Source organism: Emys orbicularis, chromosome 1 (assembly GCF_028017835.1).
Source record: "Emys orbicularis isolate rEmyOrb1 chromosome 1, rEmyOrb1.hap1, whole genome shotgun sequence".
Lineage (NCBI taxonomy): Eukaryota > Metazoa > Chordata > Testudines > Emydidae > Emys > Emys orbicularis.
Window position 1 is genome coordinate 139359355 of NC_088683.1, and position 22133 is coordinate 139381487.

At 45.3% G+C, this 22133-nt stretch overlaps 1 protein-coding gene across 1 annotated transcript in view; it reads left to right on the plus strand.

Moving 5' to 3' along the window:
* Positions 1 to 22133, plus strand: part of ANO2 (anoctamin 2) — a 309476-nt gene that overhangs the window by 232153 nt on the left and 55190 nt on the right. The window contains exon 16 of the mRNA XM_065411472.1: positions 17473 to 17547. Within this exon, the coding sequence (XP_065267544.1) occupies positions 17473 to 17547 (75 nt within the window). The remainder of the gene's footprint in view (positions 1 to 17472; positions 17548 to 22133) is intronic.

A 22133-nucleotide genomic window follows, 5' to 3' on the forward strand; every position in this document is an offset into this window, starting at 1 on the left:
CTTCAGGTCGCCATCAATGTTCTCCAGTGCAGCTCACTTGTGCTGGGGTTCATGCACAATTGGCAGCATTGAAAAACATGTTTTCAAAAGTAAATTCTCCAAATAAGCTGGGATGTCTGTTGGCAACTAGTTCCCTAGAGGGTTTTGTGTGCATTCTGTATAATTGTAGCATATATGTAGCCCTTTACAAATATTAACTAATCCACATAAGACCCCTCTGGGTTAGGTGTTGTTTTCCCTGTTTGGAATTTAGGAGGCAGTTGGGATTAGAATCCAGGCATGCCTTGCTCCCAGGTAGGGTTGCCAGGTGTCTGGTTTTTTAAAAGGGACCCTGATGGTTCCAGTTAGCACTGCTGACCGAGCCATTAAAAGTCCAGTTGGCGGCACAGCAGGGCTAAGGCAGGCTCCTGGAAGTGGCCGGCATGTCCCTGTGGCCCCTAAGCACAGGGGTGATCAGAGAAGCGCCGTGCGCTGCCCCCATCGCCCCAGCGCTGCCCCTGCAGCCCCCATTGGCCTGGAACCACAGCCAATGGGGGCTGCGGGGTGGTGCCCACAGGCTCAGGCAATGCGCAGAGCCCCGTGGCCCTTCTGCCTAGGAGCCAGACATGCTGGCCGCTTCCAGGAGCCACGCGGAGCTTGGGCAGGCAGGGAGCCTGCCTTAGCACCCACTGCGCTGCCGGCAGGAAGCCGCCTGAGGTAAGCGCTGCCCAGCTGGAGCCCACACTCCGAACCCTCTCCTGCACCCCAAACCTCTGCCAAGGTCGGAACCCTTTCCCACACCCTAATTCCCTCCCAGAGCCCATACCCCCTGCCCCAGCCCTGAGCTCCCTACCAGAGCCTACACCCCACATCTTCTTCCGCACCCCAACCTCTGCCCCAGCCCTGAGCCCCCTCCCACACCCTAACCCCCTTCCCCAGCCCTGCACTACCTCCTGCACCCAAACTCCCTCCTGGAGCCCGCACCTCACACCCCGTCCCGCACCTCAACCTCCTGCCCATCCCTGAGCCCCCTCCCACAACCCAAACCCTTCATCCCCAGACCAGTGCCCCCTCCTGCACCCCAAACCCCTCATTCCCGGCCCCACTGCAGAGCCCGCACCCCCAGCCAGAGCGCTCACTCCCTCCCGCACCCCAACCTCCTGCTCCAGCCCAGTGAAAGTGAGTGAGGGTAGAAGAGAGCCAGCGACAGAGAGAGGGGGGATGGAGTGAGTGGGGGCGGAGCCTCAGGGGAAAGGGGTGGGGCAAGGGTGTTCAGTTTTGTGCGATTAGAGAGTTGGCCAGGGTTTAGTCCAGTAGACTAGACAGGCTCTCAGACAATTGAGGTGTACCTCATGATCAGAAGCCATGCTAGCTTAGCTGCAAACAGCTGTCTGGGAGCAAGCTTGTGGTTCTCTAATGTAGCATAGTTGGGACTACCTTTCCCCCTCCATTTTCTCCCGCCACCCTCCATTGCCATGAATTGATCTGGGATTCTCCCCCCAAAATCAAGTGACCATTCACCATAGTTTCAGGGATCTCAAACTTCAGCCCTGGGCTGTTTAAGGAGTGCCCTGATTAACCAATAAGCTTTAGAATAAATCATTGACAATTTTCCAACACCAGAAACTAGTTTTTCAAAGTTAACTTTGCAAGGAAAGGCTAGAAATTTACCTTTTTAGAAATATAAAAGTTTATATTAGCTCTGACATTTCTAAGTCCTTAAATCAGAGGCAGACAGCAACCACAAAGTTCTCAGGGCTACAAACAGCTTGAATGGCACTGTAATCTGTCCTGCATTGACTCTTCCTTCCTATTCTGTGTTCTCCCATTCTGATGTAGTTTCTCCCTCTCACCCACCCCAGTTTTGTGCTTTGTTTCTTGTCTCTCTTGCTCCTCTGCTTTTGTTTCCCACTGCCCCTCTCTGTTTCATTTCATGTGCTAGCAGTAAGGTGGTATATATTACTATCAAACAAGTAGGTCATGCTCAAGTAGGATGCTAGTAAATTTCACTTTCTATTGCTAAAGAACAAACAAATTGAATGGCACAACACAACAAGAACATATGAAAGAATTGTGAGCAAAAAACCCATACATTTTAAAATCAGCCTTTTGCCTGATTCTTCACTTGCACCTTTGTGTGGTCATTGACGCTTGTGTAAACTAAGTATAAAACAGTACCAGATCAGAATGGTAGTTCCTAAATCTGTTCCTAAATGTAAACCTCTAAAAGCTAAAGATGGAATTCTGGTTCAATTGAAGTCCAAAATGGAGTTTTGCCATGGACTTCAATAGTTATCCTAGATCCTTCAGCCTGCTCTAATATATCTCAAGATAATAGCCTAGCAGTGAGCCAGCCAAAGTTCAGGGAAATGCAAAGGGTATGCCTTTTGCCCCACCCCTTAACCACAGCCGAGGAATAAACATAACTTGACCAGACCAGGGAACCTGACCCACTCTACTGTGCTCGGTATAAAATCTTGAATTCTGTATTCCCTACACATTAAGATCCTATCTGAGAATAATACATGCAATTTAGACAGGTAACAGACTATTAAATGCTGCTAAGAGACTTCAGCATAGGGACTGTAATCTGAACATTACAAATTGCAATGTAAATTTGCCAACTGGCTTAGTTCCATTGGGCCAAAGTTGCTTATATTAAAGTGTATAATAGTGGCTGAACGGGTGATTTTACAGATAAATTTTGGGTAAACTATTATGTGTCTGGGATGAAGACAATTAAAGGATTTGACAGTTAAAGTAATGTAGCTAGGGTTGAGGTCCTTGAGAGAAGCTCTGCGGGTAGTTGGGCATCTGAATGTGTATCTGACAATTTACTGAAGGGCACAGGTAGGAAAAATAACCCTATGCGTAAAATAATTTCATAGACAAACTGTTTCAAAACACACTCTCAGTATTAGGATAGTGATAATGATCCACATTAATTAAAGCACAGTTTTGCTCTGAAAAGTTACTCTCTAAATGGCTTTAGATTTATTGTCTCAATAATTTTCCCATCAGATCTCGGTTTATAAGTGATAGTATGGGACCAAATTCACTAGTATGCTCCAGTTGCTTTGTGCTGCCTCAGGGATGCAAAGCAATTGTCAGCCCGTTGAGCCAAATTTATGGTTGCTTTGTGTTGCCAAAACAGTACAAAGCAGAGAAAGCATATCTGGCACGTGGTTTTTTTTCTGTCTGCCAATGCCAAACCTTACAAACTCAACCTGGAATCTGAAAATCAATCTGTTCTCTGCCTACATCATGCACCATATAAGGTGTGATTGAGCAGGTACTTAAGCACATACCTAACTTTAAGCACACGAGTAGTCCTATTAATGTAAATGTATTGTAAATGGGACTGACTCCCATGTGCATGGTAGTATCCATTACTACAAGATTCTGCAAATATTTATATAAGGCGGATTAAATAACTTTGTATGTTATTTCATTATATTATTTGAGAATGACCATGTGTCAAATTGAAGAGAATTGACCATGTAATAAAATATTAAGGGTCAGATTCTCAGTTACATTAAGGTCCTTGTGATAGGGTTGTCTGTCTCCTTAAGGGTAGTGGGACTTAGAGGTTAGCCCATCCAATCATGCGGTGTGGCCCGTTAAGATTTTGAGAGATCTTAGGAACACAAGGACCTAGGAAATAAGAGAGATTGGGAGAGAGGAATTGGTCCCGGTAATTACTAGTGTTTAGGGGAAAACCTGTTACTGATTTTTCCAGGGCTTGGAACTAGAAGCCTGGAAGAGTGGGTGGGACAAGGCTCCCCTCTCTCCCAGCCAATTGGGATGAGCTCTGGGAAAGAGACCAGTATATATGCTGTCTCTTCCCTCAATCAAGAGAGATGCCACTTGGAGAAGACATGCCTGCTGAACCCACTTACCCTGCAGGTGAAGTAACTAATTCAGGGGAAGGGCCAATTGGAGGAGAAGCTAACTGAGACCCTACAACTGACCTAAATTAAAACTCAGCTCTCAGAAGGAGAGTTGTGGACTCTTGATTTAAGGAGAAAGTTAATAACAGCCTGAATTACCCAACTCCAGGAGGGGGGGGGGGTGTCTTCTCTTAAGGAGAGAGAAAGTGACTGTCTGAATCATAGAATCATAGAATATCAGGGTTGGAAGGGATCTCAGGAGGTCATCTAGTCCAAACCCCTGCTCAAAGCAGGACCAACAGCCACTAAATCATCCCAGCCAGGGCTTTGTCAAGCCGGGCCTTAAAAACCTCCAAGGATGGAGATTCCACCACCTCCCTAGGTAACCCATTCCAGTGCTTTACCACCCTCCTAGTAAAAAAAGTTTTTCCTAATATCCAATCTAAACCTCCCCCACTGCAACTTGAGACCATTACTCCTTGTTCTGTCATCTGATACCACTGAGAACAGCCTAGATCCATCCTCTTTGGAACCCCCTTTCAGGTAGTTGAAAGCAGCTATCAAATCCGCCCTCATTCTTCTCTTCTGCAGACAAAATAATCCCAGTTCCCTCAGCCTCTCCTCATAAGTCATATGCTCCAGCCCCCTAATCATTCTTGTTGCCCTCCACTGGACTCTTTCCAATTTTTCCACATCCTTCTTGTAGTGTGGGGCCCAAAACTGGACACAATACTCCAGATGAGGCCTCAGCAATAAAGGGGAATGATCACATCCCTCGATCTGCTGGCAATGCTCCTACTTACACAGCCCAAAATGCTGTTAGCCTTCTTGGCAACAAGGGCAACAAGGGCATGCTGTTGACTCATATCCAGCTTCTCGTCCACTGTAACCCCTAGGTTACTGCGTACAGATGTGGTCTCCTCATCTCAAAAAAGATATACTGGCACTAGAAAAGGTTCAGAGAAGGGCAACTAAAATGATTAGGGGTTTGGAGAGGGTCCCATATGAGGAGAGATTAAAGAGGCTACGACTTTTCAGCTTGGAAAAGAGGAGAATAAGGGGGGATATGATAGAGGTATATAAAATTATGACTGATGTGGAGAAAGTCGATAAGGAAAAGTTATTTACTTATTCCCATAATACAAGAACTAGGGGTCACCAAATGAAATTAATAGGCAGCAGGTTTAAAACAAATAAAAGGAAGTTCTTCTTCACACAGCACACAGTCAACTTGTGGAATTCCTTACCTGAGGAGGTTGTGAAGGCTAGGACTATAACAGCGTTTAAAAGAGACTTGGGTAAATTCATGGAGGTTAAGTCCATTAATGGCTATTAGCCACGATGGGTAAGGAATGGTGTCCCTAGACTCTGTTTGTCAGAGGGTGGAGATGGATGGCAGGAGAGAGATCACTTGATCATTACCTGTTAGATTCACTCCCTCTGGGGCACCTGGCATTGGCCACTGTCGGTAGACAGGATACTGGGCTAGATGGACCTTTGGTCTGACCCAGTACGACCATTCTTATGTTCTTATGTCCTTAGGTCCTTTTCTGCAGAACTGCTACCTAGCCATTCGGTCCCTAGTCTGTAGCTGTGCATGGGATTCATCCATCCTAAGTGCAGGACTCTGCACTTGTCCTTCTTGAACCTCATCAGATTTCTTTTGGCCCAATCCTCTAATTTGTCTAGGTCCCTCTGTATCCTATCCCTACTCTCCAGCATATCTACCACTCCTCCCAGTTTAGTGTCATCTGCAAACTTGCTGAGGGTGCAATCCACACCATCCTCCAGATCGTCAATGAAGATATTGAACAAAACTGGCCCTAGGACCACCCTCGGGGCACTCCACTTGATACCAGTTGCTAACTAGACATGGAGCAATTGATCACTACCCATTGAGCCCAATGATCTAGCTAGCTTTCTATCCACCTTATAGTTCATTCATCCAGCCCATACTTCTTTAACTTGCCGGCAAGACTACTGTGGGTGACTGTATCAAAAGCTTTGCTAAACTCAAGGAATAACACGTCCACTGCTTTTCCCTCATCCACAGAGCCAGTTATCTCATCATAGAAGGCAATTAGGTTAGTCAGGCATGACTTGCCCTTGGTGAATCCATGCTGACTGTTCCTGATCACTTTCCTCTCCTCTAAGTGCTTCAGAATTGATTCCTTGAGGACCTGCTCCATGATTTTTCCAGGGACTAAGGTGAGGCTGACTGGCCTGTAGTTCCACGGATCCTCCTTCTTCCCTTTTTAAAAGATGGGCACTACATTAGCCTTTTTCCAGTCATCTGGGACCTCCCCTGATCACCATGAGTTTTCAAATATAATGGCCAATGGCTCTGCAATCACATCCGCCAACTCCTTTAGCACCCTCGGATGCATTGCATCCGGCCCCATGGACTTGTGCTCATCCAGCTTTTCTAAATAGTCCTGAACCACTTCTTTCTCCACAGAGGGCTGGTCACCTCCTCCCCATACTGTGCTGCCCAGTGCAGTAGTCTGGGAGCTGACCTTGTTCGTGAAGACAGAGGCAAAAAAAGCATTTGAGTACATTAGCTTTTTCCACATCCTCTGTCACTAGGTTGCCTCCCTGATTCAGTAAGGGGCCCACACTTTCCCTGACCTTCTTCTTGTTGCTAACGTACCTGTAGAATCCCTTCTTTTTACTCTTAACATCCCTTGCTAGTTTCAACTCCAATTGTTATTCAACCTTCCTGATTTCACTCCTGCATGCCTGAGCAATATTTTTATACTCCTCCCTAGTCATTTGTCCAAGCTTCCACTTCTTGTAAGCTTCTTTTTTGTGTTTAAGATCAGAAAGGTTTTCACTGTTAAGCCAAGCTGGTCGCCTGCCATATTTACTATTCTTCCTACACACCGGGATGGTTTGTTCCTGCAACCTCAATAAGGATTCTTTAAAATACAGCCAGCTCTCCTGGACTCCTTTGCCCCTCATGTTATTCTCCCAGGGGATCCTGCCCATCAGTTCCCTGAGGGAGTCAAAGTCTGCTTTTCTGAAGTCCAGGGTCCGTATGCTGCTGCTCTCCTTTCTTCCTTGTGTCAGGATCCTGAACTCGACCATCTCATGGTCACTGCCTCCCAGGTTCCCATCTACCTTTGCTTCCCCTACTAATTCTTCCCGGTTTGTGAGCAGCAGGTTAAGAAGAGCTCTGCCCCTAGTTGGTTCCTCCAGCACTTGCACCAGGAAATTGCACTTGCACCAGGAAGTACAGCCGAGTTCCAGGAGGAGAGCTAGGGCCTCCTGAAAGTGGAAAAAATACATCTATATAGACCCAAAGTGGGCATGAAATCAAGAGATGAAAGAAGTTGTTTTCACTCTGTAAAAGAGTTAATAAGCTAGATTCCATGAAGGAGCATTTCTCTGAAATAATCTGGTCTGAGTAATCAATTGAAAGATCCTGAGTGGGCACTGAGGGCAATGTACCCAGTTGCAGCACCTAGTCTCATTCTTTGACATCATTCAGGCAGTGCAAACTTTTGGTAAAGTAAGTGTAAGTGTAATTGATGCTTTGCATCACCTTCACACTGCCAGAGCAGTAGAAAGGGGCCATCCATACACAAAGAGAGCAGATTTACGGTTATCTCTTTTTACAGCTTTAAAGTTCCTTTATTGTTTAGTGTGTGGGATTTTCATCTAGTTTTCTGAGATATTAGAATAATAATGATAGTAGTGCTAACAATGTGTCACTCTTATGCAGAGCTTTTCATCTCAAAGCACTTTACAAAGGAGGTAAGTATCATTACCTCCATTTTACGTGTTTTTCTGTTCATGAATGGATTGTTTTTATGCTGTGCTATATGTTCTGCATGAATCATCACTGTGGTGTCTACAAAACATATATAAAAGCTTTTAATATATATTCAGTTATGTCTTAAAGGGCCTGATGTTAATAGGGGCTGAGCAACCTTGACTTGCATTGACTTAAATGGGAGCTGTAGGTTCTCAGCACCAGATTGACAGAGGTATTCAGGAACTTAAAGATGCAGATTGGTGTCTAGTGGGTTTAACACAATGGCAAGGAGGGTTAGGCCCCTTATCTGCTTAGATGTCTTGGAAAATCCCACTAGGTGCCTAAATACCTTTGCAAACCTGGCCCTTAGCCCATCTCAGGATCAGGATCTCCATGATTTATTAATCACCTTCAAAGAAAATTAATAAACCTAATGCATATTTATGACAGCAGATGTAACTCTATTGTTTCCTTAAATAGTGGGTTTCTGGTAATGTTCTGAACTGCTTCTGGTCTATATAAATAATGCATACAAGCCATACGTTAAACTATTGTCACAATAAAAACAAAGCTGCATGTTTGCACCCAATCCATATGCAAATATCAAGAAGCTGATTTTATGTCGTATTTTGAAGACCAGACACTTTACTCTTATGCTATTTATGCAATAATGTTTGCTAAGTGGCCTACACACATGATGGTAAAAGTGCATACATAAGTCAAAGCTAAAGCAAGAGTTAAATATGACAGAATTAAGAAACATTGTCATTTCCAGAAGAATTAAATTGAGTTGAATTAACTAAATCTATCTTTAAAAGGTGAAGTACAAGAACAGGTGTGGTGAAACCTTTTGATATTAAAAACTGAGAGTAGAGTTGTTTGCAATACTTGCCTAAAACTTCTTAAAACAAAGGGTATCTGACAATGTAGAGCAATTGAATGACTGTGGGGCGTAATAATGGGATTCTGAGGCCTTGTGCATCCTGGGAATTTTCATCATTGGTAGCCAGCCACCGATATAGCTGCTCTGGTAAAACCCATAGAGTATAGGCAAAATCAATAATAGCCATGGTGCAGCTTACTCCAGTTTCAAGCACCTGTGGAAAGTAGCAATGCTCAACACCTTATTAAATGGGGTGGATGTGACTATGTTGCTTAGTGAGGAACCCATGAAGTGTGCTCTGGATACAATATCAGGGACTATGTCTACACTGCAATAAAATATGCATGGGATGACCACGGCTGGCCTGGGTCAGCTGATTTGGACTCACAAGGCTTGGGCTGCAGGGCTAAAAATTGCAGTTTAGACATTCAGGGTTGGGCTGGAGCCTGGGCTCTGAAACTCCATGAAGGGGCAGGGTCTCAGAGCCCAAGCCTGAATGTCTACACTGCAATTTTTAGCACCATAGCCTGAGCATCTTGAGCCAAGTCAATTAACCTGGGCTCTGACACTCTGTGCCATGTTTTTTTTTGTTTGTTTGTTTTTTTGTAGTATAGACATGCTATGCATCTCCTTTGTTGCTGCAATACTAGCAATCAGCACTGGTATTCATCAAGGTATACTACTCTGCATGCATGTGGTGGGCATCCTCCACCTAAAAAAATTGGAGAGGGTTCAAAGAGACACTAGTATGGTTAGAGCGAAGAACATGCCTTATAGCAGCGGTTCTCAAACTGTTGTACTGGTGACTCCTTTTACATAGAAAGCCTCTGAGTGCAACCCCCCCTTATAAATTAAAAACTCATTTTTTATATTTAACACTATTATAAATGCTGGAGGCAAAGCAGGGTTTGGGGTGGAGGCAGACAGCTCATGACCCCCCCCCCCATGTAATAAGCTCGCGACCCCCGGAGGGGTCCCGACTCCCAGTTTGAGAACCCCTGCCTTATACTGCTAGACTCAAGCAGCTCAATCTATTTTGCTTATCAAAGAGAAGTTTAAGAGGTGATCTGATTAATCTCTAAGTACCTCCATGGGGAACAGAAATTTGATAACAGAGGGCTCTTCAATCTAGCACAGCAGTTCTCAACCTGGGGGTCCGTGAGGGTACTTCAGGGGTCCGCGAGTCATGTCTGGCTCCAGGTGGCCTGCGTGTCATGTCCGACTCCAGGGGGTCCAGAAGTCATGTCCAGGTCCGCCAGCCCCGCTGATTAACTCCTCCCCCTCCCTCCCAGTGCCTCCTGCATTCCATGGAACAGCTGTTCAGCAGCGTGCAGGAGGCACTAGGAGGGACGGGGAGGAGCAGGGACAGGGTGCACTCAGGGGAGGGGGCGGAAAGAGGTGGGGAAGAGGAGGGGTAGGGGTGGAGCGAGGTCAGGAAGAGGTGGGATGGGGCCTGGGGCTGAGTGGGAGTTGAGCACCCCCGGGGAAAATTAGAAGCTGGCTTGGGGGTCCGTGAAAAATTTTAAATCAAAATGGAGATCCTCAGGTTGCTAAAGTTTGAGAACCACTGATCTAGCAGACTGAGCCAGTGGCTGGAAGTTGAAGCTAGAAAAATTCAATCTAGAAATAAGGTGTGACATTTTAACAGTATGGTAATTTACCATTGGAACATCTTACCAAGGGCTGTGGTGGATTTTTCACTATTGGAGATTTTAATATCAAGTTTTGGTGTTTTTTCTAAAAGATATTCTCTAGTGCAACCGGAGGTATTGGACTTGAAGCAGGAATTAATTCAGGGAAGTCCTGGGGCATGCATTATGCAGAAGACCAGAGTAGATCAGGGGTCAGCAACCTTCGGCATGCGGCCCATCAGGGTAATCTGCTGGCGGGCGGCGAGACAGCTTGTTTACATTGACCGTCTGCAGGCACGGCCACCCGCAGCTCCCAGTGGCCGCAGTTCGCTGTTCCTGGACAATGGGAGCTGCAGGATGTGGCGCAGGCCACAGGGACGTGCTGGCCGCCAGCTATTTCCTGGGGAGTGAGGACACTATTTGTAACCAGAACTCTTATTTTCAGATGCTTGTTTTGAAACCAAACTTAATTTCTGCAGAATTTAAGATATCTTTCCACTCTGGCAAGTGATCATATAAAAATGGCACTTTCATACTCAACAGCTCTGCCCTGTGGATGCATTCAGAGTAAAACATATTGACTTGGCAACAGAAGTACGATTTTATTGCTTTCTGCTTGTGTCAGGTTGGCGGGAGCAAGGAGAGCCAAGAGAGAGGGAGCTGGACTCTGTTCTTCCCTGTGAAGCATTTGCTAAGTTTCGGTCAAGTATCACTGTGAAAGTCCACTGAAGTCAATTGGATTCCATAAGTGCATCTGCATGAAAAATCTGAACTGTGGATTCTTAGTTATAAGTGAAGATGCACAAGAGAGAAAGTGTGTCGTACTCCATGTGCAAGCTGAATTAGCATGGCTGGCAGTTAGCGCTTTGTAGAGGTGTTCTCTTGTGGATAAATAGAAATAAATAATATAATGAAATACTTGTGAGCTAAACAACATCTGAAACACAGGCAGTGTAGAGTGCATCACTGGTCATGGAGGTGTAACAAGGTTGGCACCCACCTTTCGCAAGTGCCCCCTTCTGGTTGTGTGTGTCTGTGTTCTTTAGTTCTGGTAACCCCTTTCAGGGGTTCTCAGGTGGGTTTGTCAGTGACACAGCGCTCCTGACGAGTCACACTGTCTGCCTGAGCACAAAACCCTTCCAGGATATACAGTCCACCGGGGCCTATCTCAGTACCCCTCTGGTGGTTCTCTTTCTAGCCCTCCCTGGGCTGTGGTCTTTAAGTAGTCCAGCCCTGGTATGGGGCTGTATCCCCAGGGCTTCCTCCCTGGAGACACTATCTTCCTGCAGCCCTCCCCAGGCTCAGTCTCTACTCAGTCCTAGCAACCCGCCAGGAGTTCCCTCACTGCTTCCCCGATCCCCGCTAGCAAACCATCCATGGCCTTGCTGCTCTTCCAGGCAGCCAGGTCTGCAGTCCTTTCTTCTCCTGTTTCAAGCAGCAACTGACTACTGCTCTCCTCTGCAGCTCCTTTTATATGGCCTTCCTGGACCCTGATTGGCTGCTTCCCCTGCAGGCACGCTGGCCTGCTTGGAGGTCCTCTCCACTGCTCCTTTCCTGGGATGGGAGTTGCAGAACCCTGAGGCCTCCAGCAGGGGGCCTTTGGGCCTACTCCACCCCATCACAGGAGGATACAGGCTTCTGTACAGTACATGCCATAACATGGTAGAAATCTCTAAATTCCATACTTTTAGAGTGAAATGCACTTACCTTCTATCGAAGGCTACTATATCATTTTGATCATAGAAAAGGTACTTACGGTTGTCACACTTCATGGCAAATACACCTGTATTACCCTTCTGTCCCTCGAGGACATCCACTCTAGTCTTCCAGCATCTCAGCCACCACCTCTTTTGGGTGGAGACCCATGTCTTTCTCCCTCCTAACCAGGTTTTTTCCAGGCAGCACAGTTCCCTGCCTACACTGTGTTATTCCCCCCAAGCAGGGCCGGCTCCAACTTTTTTGCCGCCCCAGGCAAGAAAGAAGAGCGCCGCCCCGCTGTAACACCCCCCGTCCAGCCCCGCGCTGCGCCGCCGACCCCAGCACCGCGCCGGGCCGCTCAAACCCCCGTCCCCCGAGCCGCCAAAACCCCCGGAGCGCGGCGCCGCCCAACACCCCCCCCAAGCGCCGCCCAACTCCCCCCCCCCTCCCCCCCGAGGGCCGGGCCAGGCCGCCCAAACCCCCGGAGCGCCTCGCCGGGCCGGCCAAACCCCCGCCCCCCCCCCGAGCACCTTGCCGGGCCGGCCAAACCCTCGCCCCCCCCAGCGCCTCGCCGGTCCGCCCAAACCCCCGCCCTCCCCCGAGCGCCGCGCCAGGATGGCCAAACCCCCGGAGCGCTGCCCGGCCGAAACAAACAAAAAAACCCCTCGAGCGCCGCCCCGCCGAACAAAAACAAAAAACAAAAAACAAAAACACCACGAGCACCCCCCGCCATCCCAACATTGGCCGCCCCTTCTAAGGTGCCGCCCCAAGCACGTGCTTGGTCGGCTGGTGCCTGGAGCCAGCCCTGCCCCCAAGCCAAGCTGCCTAACCAGGCCAGCATCTGTGCTTTGCTTACACTTTAAAGGAATTATAACATACCGCACAGCTCTTTATAAGCAAGCACACTTATTCTTAAGGTGAAAGCATTACAGAGAAAACATATTCAAAACAATAAAAGAACCTACCCTCATGATAATAAGCTTACCAGAGGTCACCCCAACTCCTTTTTTGGAGTTCTGGTCGGTGTCAGTCCTTCCAACCCTTCCCAGGAAGGATTGCCTCACCCCCCACCCCGTTGGACAGAAGGTACTGTCCATTTGCTATATCAGAAAGAAGGCCTAGAGTCAGTTTAACCTCAGGCTATTTATCCAAAAGCCCTTTCTTAGTCTGTTGGTTTCCAGAGAATCCAGTTTAAACCAGTGTATATGAGCCTTTGCAGGTACCTCTTGGGTTCAAACCTGAGTGAATTTGCCTAATCAACTCCTGCCCCGCCGGTTCTTGGTTTCTGGAGGGCTGTGTTTACCCTCCCCCGTGGAATTAAATACAATGATACATACACTTAATACAGTAAGAACTCCCAAAAATATTGGAGGAAATTGCCATGTCTATCACACTGGTACTTTACAGTACAGTCTTTTAATGGCTAGATGGCACTATTGCCAGAGAATAAAATCAGGTGTATTATAAAACAGCAACTGAACTCACAGATTTTGCTCAAAGAAGATAATAATAACTTGCAAGTGCTGTAAGAAGTATTAACATTCTACTTTCTATCACAATATATTGATAAAATTTGTGGTACCGATTTTCTTTAATGGAATGTGCCATGTAAGTTGACTCCTTTGTCTAATAATTCAGCAGTATCTTTACAAAATACATTCTTGCTTCTCATAGGTGCAAATATGAGCCCAAAGCTCCCCTTCATTGCATGCTGTAGAGAGGAGCAAAATCATGGTAAATCCATGCAAAGTAGAGGGGAGGAGGCACACAGATGAGAAAGATGACTAGATGGCATTCTGACCCCACAACGTATTGTATGTGAGGAATTGGGGCAATGCAGACAAGAGTGTGAAGTGTTGGGGAATAGACCACGGCAGTTATGCTGGCCACAGGCTTATCAACTGCTGCTGCCCAGAGAAGCAGTAACTTCCCCAGGTGCTGAATGATCCCCATTGCCAGGGGTCACATGAAGAGGCATCCAGTGGCATAATGGCAGTTGTGCAAGTCATGGAGTTGGTGCTGGAGAGCTGAAAGAGGCACAGAGTCTGTACCATTACTCAGATGGACAAGATTTCTGGGTATTACTAGCTAATCCTGCAGATTCTTGACCTTTCTGCAATCTACAAGCCACACGTCTAACAACCAGGAGCGCCAACTCACACAGAGGAGCATGAAGTGGATTTTAAGAGTAAGAGACAATACCGATTTCTTTTTAATGTAGGAAGAGGATGAAATCCTAGAATATTGGAATCTAGAGAAAGATTGGTGTCAGTTGAGATTAGCTTTAAATGGTTTAAGCAATGGGACTTCCACCACTTCCCTTGAAAGTCTGTTTTGCAGCCTAAAAGATCTCACTGTCAAGACATTTTTCTTGATTTTTCAGGTTAAGTTTTCCTTTTTCTAATTTCATCCCATTAATCCTATTCCCTTGTACTATCTTAAATAGATTATCTCTTTTATTGGTGTTTACACCCTTCAAATGTTCATAGGGCTTATCATATCCTTCTCCCTTAGACATCATTTAGACAAGGCATCCATATCTGACTATTTTAATCTTTCTTCATAAATCAGTCCCTCCAGCTCCCTAATCATATTTCTTGCATTTCTCTGAACTCCTTCCAGTTTGGCAATATCTTATTGCTAGCATGGTGCGCAGAACTGAACACAATGTTCCAGGTGTAGTCAGACGAGGGATATGTAGAGAGGGACTATTTTCTCCCTGTTCAGTGAGGTGATATCTCTGGGGTGCAGCCGAGATTTTTAGAATTGGCCAAGGTTTTTAGAATTGGTTATACTTCTAAATCCATATTTCAACCCTTAAATAAGTGGCCTGGATTTTGAAAAGTACTGAACACCCAGCAATTCTCATTGAGGTCACTGTGAGCTGCTGGGATGTATTGCGCTAGTAAAAGAGGTCATTTATTTAAATGTCAAAATAAGGGCTTACAAGTCCAAAATTTCAAATGTGACTGTTGACTTTGGGTGCCTCCACTTTTTAGATACCCACCTTGAGACACACTTGATTTTTGACGGTGCTCAACATGTTTTGATAAGTGGGACCCTTAAAAAGGTGTCAGGTTAGGAACCCAAAAATTGAGTCACCCAAAATCACTAGCCACTTTTGAAAACCAGATGTTTTGGATATATTCAATTTTCCTATATATTCCCTTACCTGCTCTTTATCAATAGCTATTTTTAAAGGTCTTCCTCACTTTCTCACCATCTCTTGAGATTTTATTGTCTTGTTTTTCTTGACTCCTGAACTCAAGTGATTTATGTGAGAATCTCAGCTTTCATTGTAAAATAAAATAAAATCTCTTGACCTCATGGTTGTGCAGAAAAAGCTTGAAAATGTGTACTAAACGGCAAATAAAAAGAACCCCAACTTTATTATATTTTTGAAATCTCATGATTTTTAAGCCAATCGTATGATTTGGGGGTCGGGGGATACTACTCCTGATTTATTAATGTTTGGGCTGGGTCATACTGCATTCTAATTGTCCAAAAGTCTTTTTGTTTGACAGATTTAAAAAAGAAGTTGTGTCTCAGTCATTTTTGAATTTTCATTCACTGCCTCCTATATGAGTTAGTTTTCTCTCTTTTCCTTGATATTGTTATAAAAGCTTTCCTTATTTCCCTTAACAGTTTTGGCTAGTATTAACTCATTCTACTGGTTTGCTTCCTTAGTATTTTTTCCCTAGTGAAGTAGTTTGACGTGGTGTCCTTCATGCCTTTTCAAAGTGTAGTAGCGTAGAACTTTTTATGTCCTGTATAACTGCTGAGTGGTAAATGCCAAAACAAAATGAAATGCATCTGTGCTTTCCCAGAAACACTTTTTAAAGTTGCCTTCTGGCTAAAAGGTGGACTCAGATATTTATGTTCTCTATACTTTGGGCCTGCTTCTCCTTGAGTTTGCTATGGTCCTGCCCTCTCAGCACACCCATGCAAGAGACACCCTTAATTTGACTGCTTGAGAAGTGAAGCTGTGTGTGTGTATACACTCCTCCTGCAGTGTTAAAAGCACTGGTGGGACATTTCTAACCAGAGTGGGCACAGGATGATGCCTCTTCCAATTCCTGCACCCGAGCAGGCACCACCAGAAAAGTGATGCTTACACCTATTGTAGAAGTACAGCAAATTCCACGCTTTCCTTACCATCTCAGGAAGCGCTTTTGCCTTTGAAGGGCATAATGCCTCCAAGTAATTTCTTGTCAGAAAAGTATTCTTCTCAGGATCACAGTGCCTTAAAAAAAAAAGGCTTATTTGAGCCTCTCATTTACCTTCATATAAATCTCCATATAAGCTCTTGACTTTGATGGAGTTACACTTGATTTATACCAGCATAAAAAAAGGACAGAATCTGGCCCCATTGTGTAGCACAGATGTTAAGACTAATGAGAACAGCAGCTGATTTTGAATTCACAGTTAATTCAATTGCATATTTTTGCTTTAACTTAACCATTGTGATCTTATTTTTTTAATAACCATTTTTGAGGGGTGGAAATTACATGTTTCATGTAAATCAATTTTAAAAATTCTTTTCATATGAAAACATTTTATTTTTCATTTTAAGAGCAGGGAATTGGGTTTATTTGAGGGCAATAATGCGCCATTATTTTTCACTGATAGGTATCAGGTGGAGGGAGCTACCTTTTGCACCCAGTCAAAAAGTCATCTGAGCCCTCTATAAATAGGGCTTGCCTTCATTATTTCTCTGATCTTTGAACCAGATGCCATGAGAGAGTCTGGGATGCCTGGAATACAGCAAGGGGTGAAATTCTGACCCCAATGAAGTCAATGGCAACATTCCCATTGACTTCAATGGAGCCAGAATTTCACCTAAAAATGTTTAATCTTCCAACTGGGAATAATGGGCCAAATCCCCAGCTGGTATAAATCAGCAAAGCTCAGTTGAAGTCAATGGAGCGAAGAGATTTACCCCAGCTGCGGTTCTGGAACAATATGAAGAGCATATAGCAACACAGGATGTAAACAAATGTGTCATAAATAGAAAGTAGAAGATGCTTCTGAATACTTTACAGTGTGATTGTGAATAGTCAGATGGTTATTTTAACACTGAGAAGGTTCAGTTGTATAACAGCCACGTTGGATGAAGGAAACCTTACAGGAGACATCTGAAGTAACTGGTGATAAACACTCTTTCTTATTATGGTTTCTCACCTAAAACATCACTCTTCTGCACCCTTACAAGAAACAAGGTTGTGGGGTTTGTTTTTGTTTTGTTTTTTAATGAAAGTACTTACTTCTAAAATTGTTTTGGGTTAACTTTAAAGCTTTCTATTAAGACTTTGAAATTCAGTAGAAGCTGGTTGAAATTTTTCACATTTCAGATTTTGAAATTCAGGCGGGATATGCAACAAAATTTTAGAGAAATTCTCCCTTCCCCTCCTCCCATTTTTCTACCCATTTTAGAGATGGTTGAAAATTTTTGAATTTCAAAATTATGTTGAAATTTTCAAACTCAAAAATATAAATGGGGAGAAGGGGAAATCAATAATATTTTTAATTGAGCTTTTTCCTTTTCTTTTTTCCCAGTTCTAAAATTCACCTTTTCCCAGTTCTAAAATTCACCAGTTCTCTAATGCTTGTCTTGACCTTTGTGTTTTGCAACAGGATGAAAAGGAGAAGTTAACCTGGAGAGACCGTATGCCTGGCTATCTAGTGAACGTTGCATCCATTTTATTTATGGTAATTTTATTTGTATTTTCTTTCACATTCCTCTGGGCTATAAAGATCTGTGAACAACATCCTCCTTAAAGCTGAATTAATGCTTTCAAAGATGGAAATGTATAATTTTAAATGGCTAAGAGCTTTCTAGGCTACAGCACACCATCGTTTTTTAGACAGAACTGACTGATTTCAGTGGGGACTTCTGCTTAAAAATTGATGACACAATATGTTCCATTCTACACAAATAACTAAAAAGTATCTGTTTTAACCTGTCAAGCTCTTGACTTATATTCAAGTTGGGATCATATACAGTAACTCCTCACTTAACGTTATAGTTATGTTCCTGAAAAATGCGACTTTGAGTGAAACGATGTTAAGCGAATCCAATTTCCCCATAAGAATGAATGTAAATAGGTGGGATTAGGTTCCAGGGAATTTTTTTTTTGCCATACAGTACAGTACAGTACTATAGTTGGGAGGTGCCCCCGCCTTACCCCACACAGGCACAGCCCACTGGTACTGGAGACAATGAGGCAGGCAAGGAGGCTGAAGGTGCTGTGGGCTAGGAGAAGCACGTTGCACAGCAGCAGCAGCAGCAGTTTCCCCTACTCTGCAAGCACCAGGGGCAGGGGGCTCAACCCTTGGCCCGCCCACACCACCCCTTCCCCCAAGCCCCCACCCTTAACCCGCCTCTTCTTCCCCCCCCTTTACTCCGCACGCGGTGTCCTCACTCCTCCCCCCTCCCTTCCCTGCCTCCTGCCCGCGGCAATCAGCTGGTTTGCGGCATTCAGGAGGGAGGGGGAGCCTGCGCACTGAGTCCTCGCTTCTCCCCCTCCCTCTTGAACGCCGCAGCTGATTGTCACGGGCAGGAGACAGAGGGAGGAGGAGAAGGTGCTGATCCGTGGGGTCTGCTGGAGGGCGGGAGGTGCTGGGGGGAGGGAGGGGTGTAGGGGAGCTGATGGGGGGGTACCAGCTGTGGACAAAGCAGGCAGCCAAACGAGGTTATAGCGAAGCATTGCATAACTTTAAATGGAGCATGTTCTGTAATTGAGCAGGAACGTAAGATCAAAAAAACATTAAGCGAGAGGACGTTAAGTGGGGAGTTACTGTAATTGTCAACATATGCTGTTTTTAATTCAGGAATTAACCAACCCAACAAGAGAAATTTCAGCTCAAAGAGAAAAAAAATTGAGTGAAAAAGTAAATAAAAAAAAAAGTTAGAACTGACTGACTTTCTCAAATGTAACTACAACATTACTACTAGCAATGCTGTAATATTTCTCAGTGTGGCTACAGAATAAGGCCCTGGTTTAGCAGAGCATCCTCTTTAGGATGGGTGCTTAAACATGCACTTAATTTTAACCCTGTGTTACAATCCCATTTAAGCATGTTCTTAAAGTTAAGATTGTGATCGTTTTCTTGAATCAGGGCCTAAATGTTGTCTCCCACACTTCGTTTAATATCCTAGACAGATTTATAAAGATAAAATGTAAAGCACCAGATCCTCAGCTGTTGCAAACCAGCAAAGCTTCACTGATTTCAGTGGAGCTGGTCCAGAGAGTTTTTCTAGAATATTGTGAATATCATTAGGCAATGAATATATACAGGGCAGCTAGTTGAAAAAAATTCTCCTGTATAAGAGCCAGATCACATCTGCCATGTGCAGATTACAATCTGTGCTTTACTGAATGCAGTCCTTTTCCTACTAGATTAGTTAAACAGTGACTGGGGACACTGGGCCGAATTCTGCAGTCAGTTTCTGCAGTTGTTCTGGTGCACATGAGATTGCACTCATGTAACTAATTTTGGCTGGTCTTCCTCCTTTATCACTACCCACACACAAACTAAATGTTTGGTTTTTTTTAAGTATGATCACTATTTAGATACAGTGGGCTAGAGTCTCAGGCATGCAAGTGCAACATGCATACACATAAGCCGCATTTTCCAGTGCTGCAGAAGTGATTGTGGAATTTCTACCACCACCTTTTCCAGGCCTACACTATCTGGCAGGCACAAACCCATAGGAATTTTTCCTAAAAATGTCTACATTGTTATAGAATGATGATGTCAGATGCTTTCCCTGACCTCCCCCCACTTACCCTCATACTGCATATTTCATATTTCCCTGATATTTCTTAAGGCTGCTGACAATTTCCTCTTGGTAGAACCTTGCTCTTTATTTTCTATTCTGTTTGCTTCTTAAATATGAAGCCCTTGCAAGCAGAAGCATTCTACTACTTTTTTCTCTATCGAGCTCCTGCTCGCTCTTCCTTTACTTATCCAAGTATATTATTTGGGGGCTTTTTTTAAATGTAGGTTTTACAAAATCAATTTTTACTTTCATGCCCAATTAGACTCTGCACCAGTCTTATTTTACATCAGTAATAATTATAATCATTATGATATATATTTCTAAGTGCTTTAAAGTCTGTATACACAACCACTGTTCTGCATGAAGACCTCTTGCTGTGCAGTCAAAAGGCAGTTTGTATGCTTACTGGGAACAGGATATGACCCAGGCTTGAGCTATTGAAAATTTCCTTCTGAAGTGGTGTTCTACAGAGTACACATCACAGCAAAGATTTCTGCATTAACCATGAAAATCTTTGCAGTTGCCTCAAGGGAGCAGGATGGGGCTGGACATCAGCATCACCACGGCCCTCCTTTATAGTCCCTGATTCATCTCTGCTGCTGTTCTCACCTTCAGCAATCCTCTCCGCTTTCCTACAGTGGATTTGACACATACAGGAGAAGAAAGTCAACTAGTGTCACAGCACAGGGGTTCAGCCTGTTCTTCCTTAAAGGCCAGATTCTCATATGCTTACTCATACTGAATAGTCCCTTACTCCGGGAATTGTCTCATTGAAGTCTGGGGAGCTATTTGTGGAGTAAAGTGCTGCCCAGCTTGAGTAAAGGTATCAGAATCTAGCCCATAACTGCCACTCAAGCCCCTCCATCTCCCACCCCATCAGTGTCCTCAGTCCCCCTCAGCCACCCTCCTGTCTTCCCCCACATTCTTCTGCCCCCTCAGCTCCCTCATGCCCCCCCACATCTCCCTGCACCCCCTAAATCTGCCTCCTGCTCCCCACATTCTCCCCACCCTCCTTTCACAGTGTCTCTGCTACTCCCCACAGTCCCTGTACCCTGTCCAGCCCCTTGAACCATAGAATGGCAGACATCTTGCCAGTGCACTGGGCTTCAGTGTCATAGAAAGAAGTGGCAGTCCACTTTTCACATTTCCACGTGAAGATAGAGAAAGAGCAGCCATCTTGCTGACTTCAGCCCCATTGGCAGTAATGGGAGATGGTGGCCATTTTAAACAGGAGAAAATTCATGAGCTAGCACCTCTCATCATGTTTCCATGTGAATGGTAAAAAATCATACCAAAATCGCTAGAGTACCTCACCTTCAGCACCCACTGTACTCTACACAGGGTCCCTAGAAAGCACTAGATCAGATTTAAGGTGTCTGGATTAATCTTAAAGGCATTCCATAGAAATGGCTGTAGATACTTCAGAGAGCTCTTCTCTCCTCACTATAAGACCTTCTCTGTCAACTGTGTCCCGCGGGTGCTATGAAGCTATGTCATCCTTAAGGGTGAAGCTTGTGACAGCAGGAGACAGGGATGTTTCAGCAACTGGAAACTCATTGGCTTAGCGTTCCATTCAATACACTAAAAGATCAAGGAAAAAGAGAGGAGGAGAAAAAAGAGAGAAAAATGAGAGAGTAAAGGAGTAGTGGAAGAGGGAGTGAAGAAGGAAATAATTTACTAAAACTTAAAAAAAAAATCCCCAACTGCCTTTGGAGAAAGTAAACAGGAAAATTAGACCACTGACCAACTGTGATTGTGATTTTTGTCTCTTATTACTTGGGAGGTGCTCACATATTTGTGGTGATTGGTATCACAATGGGCACCTACATGGACAGGTTAGGCAGAAGCAGGCCCACCAATAGCAATTCCGGGCCCCAGGCTAGAACAGCCAAGATGTGCCTGCGTGGACATGGTCCGCCTAACATTTGGGCAGTGCTGTGCCTGTGCTGGCTGGTGCCCAGCGAGCTGCCAGCTGCGCTGCTAGGCGCGCTCTTCCAGCACGGCCAGGGCTTTCACATGCCTGCCTGGTACAGTTGCCAACTGTCTAATTGCACAAACCCAAAGACCCTTGCCCCGCCCTGCTCCTTCCCTGAGGCCATGCCCCTGTCCTGCCCCTTCTCCAAGACCCTGCCCCCTGCTCACTCCATCCCCCCTCCCTCTGTCGCTCACTCTCCCCAACCCTCACTCACTTTCAGCAGGCTCTGTGAGGGAGTTTGGGTGTGAGAAAGGGTGCATGGTGCAGGCTCTGGGAGGGAGTTTGGGTGTAGGGGGGGTGAGGAGTCGGGCTCTGGGAGGGAGTTTGGGTGCGGGAGGGGATGAGGGGTGCAGGCTCTGGGAGGGAGTTTGGGTGTAGGGGGGTTAGGGGTCGGGCTCTGGGAGGGAGTTTGGGTGCAGGAGGGGATGCGGGCTCTGGGCTCTGGGAGGGAGTTTGGGTGTGGGGTGTGGGCTTTAGGCTGGGGCATGGTGTTGGGGTGAAGGATGGGGTCAGGGGGTCGGCGCTTACCTCGGACAG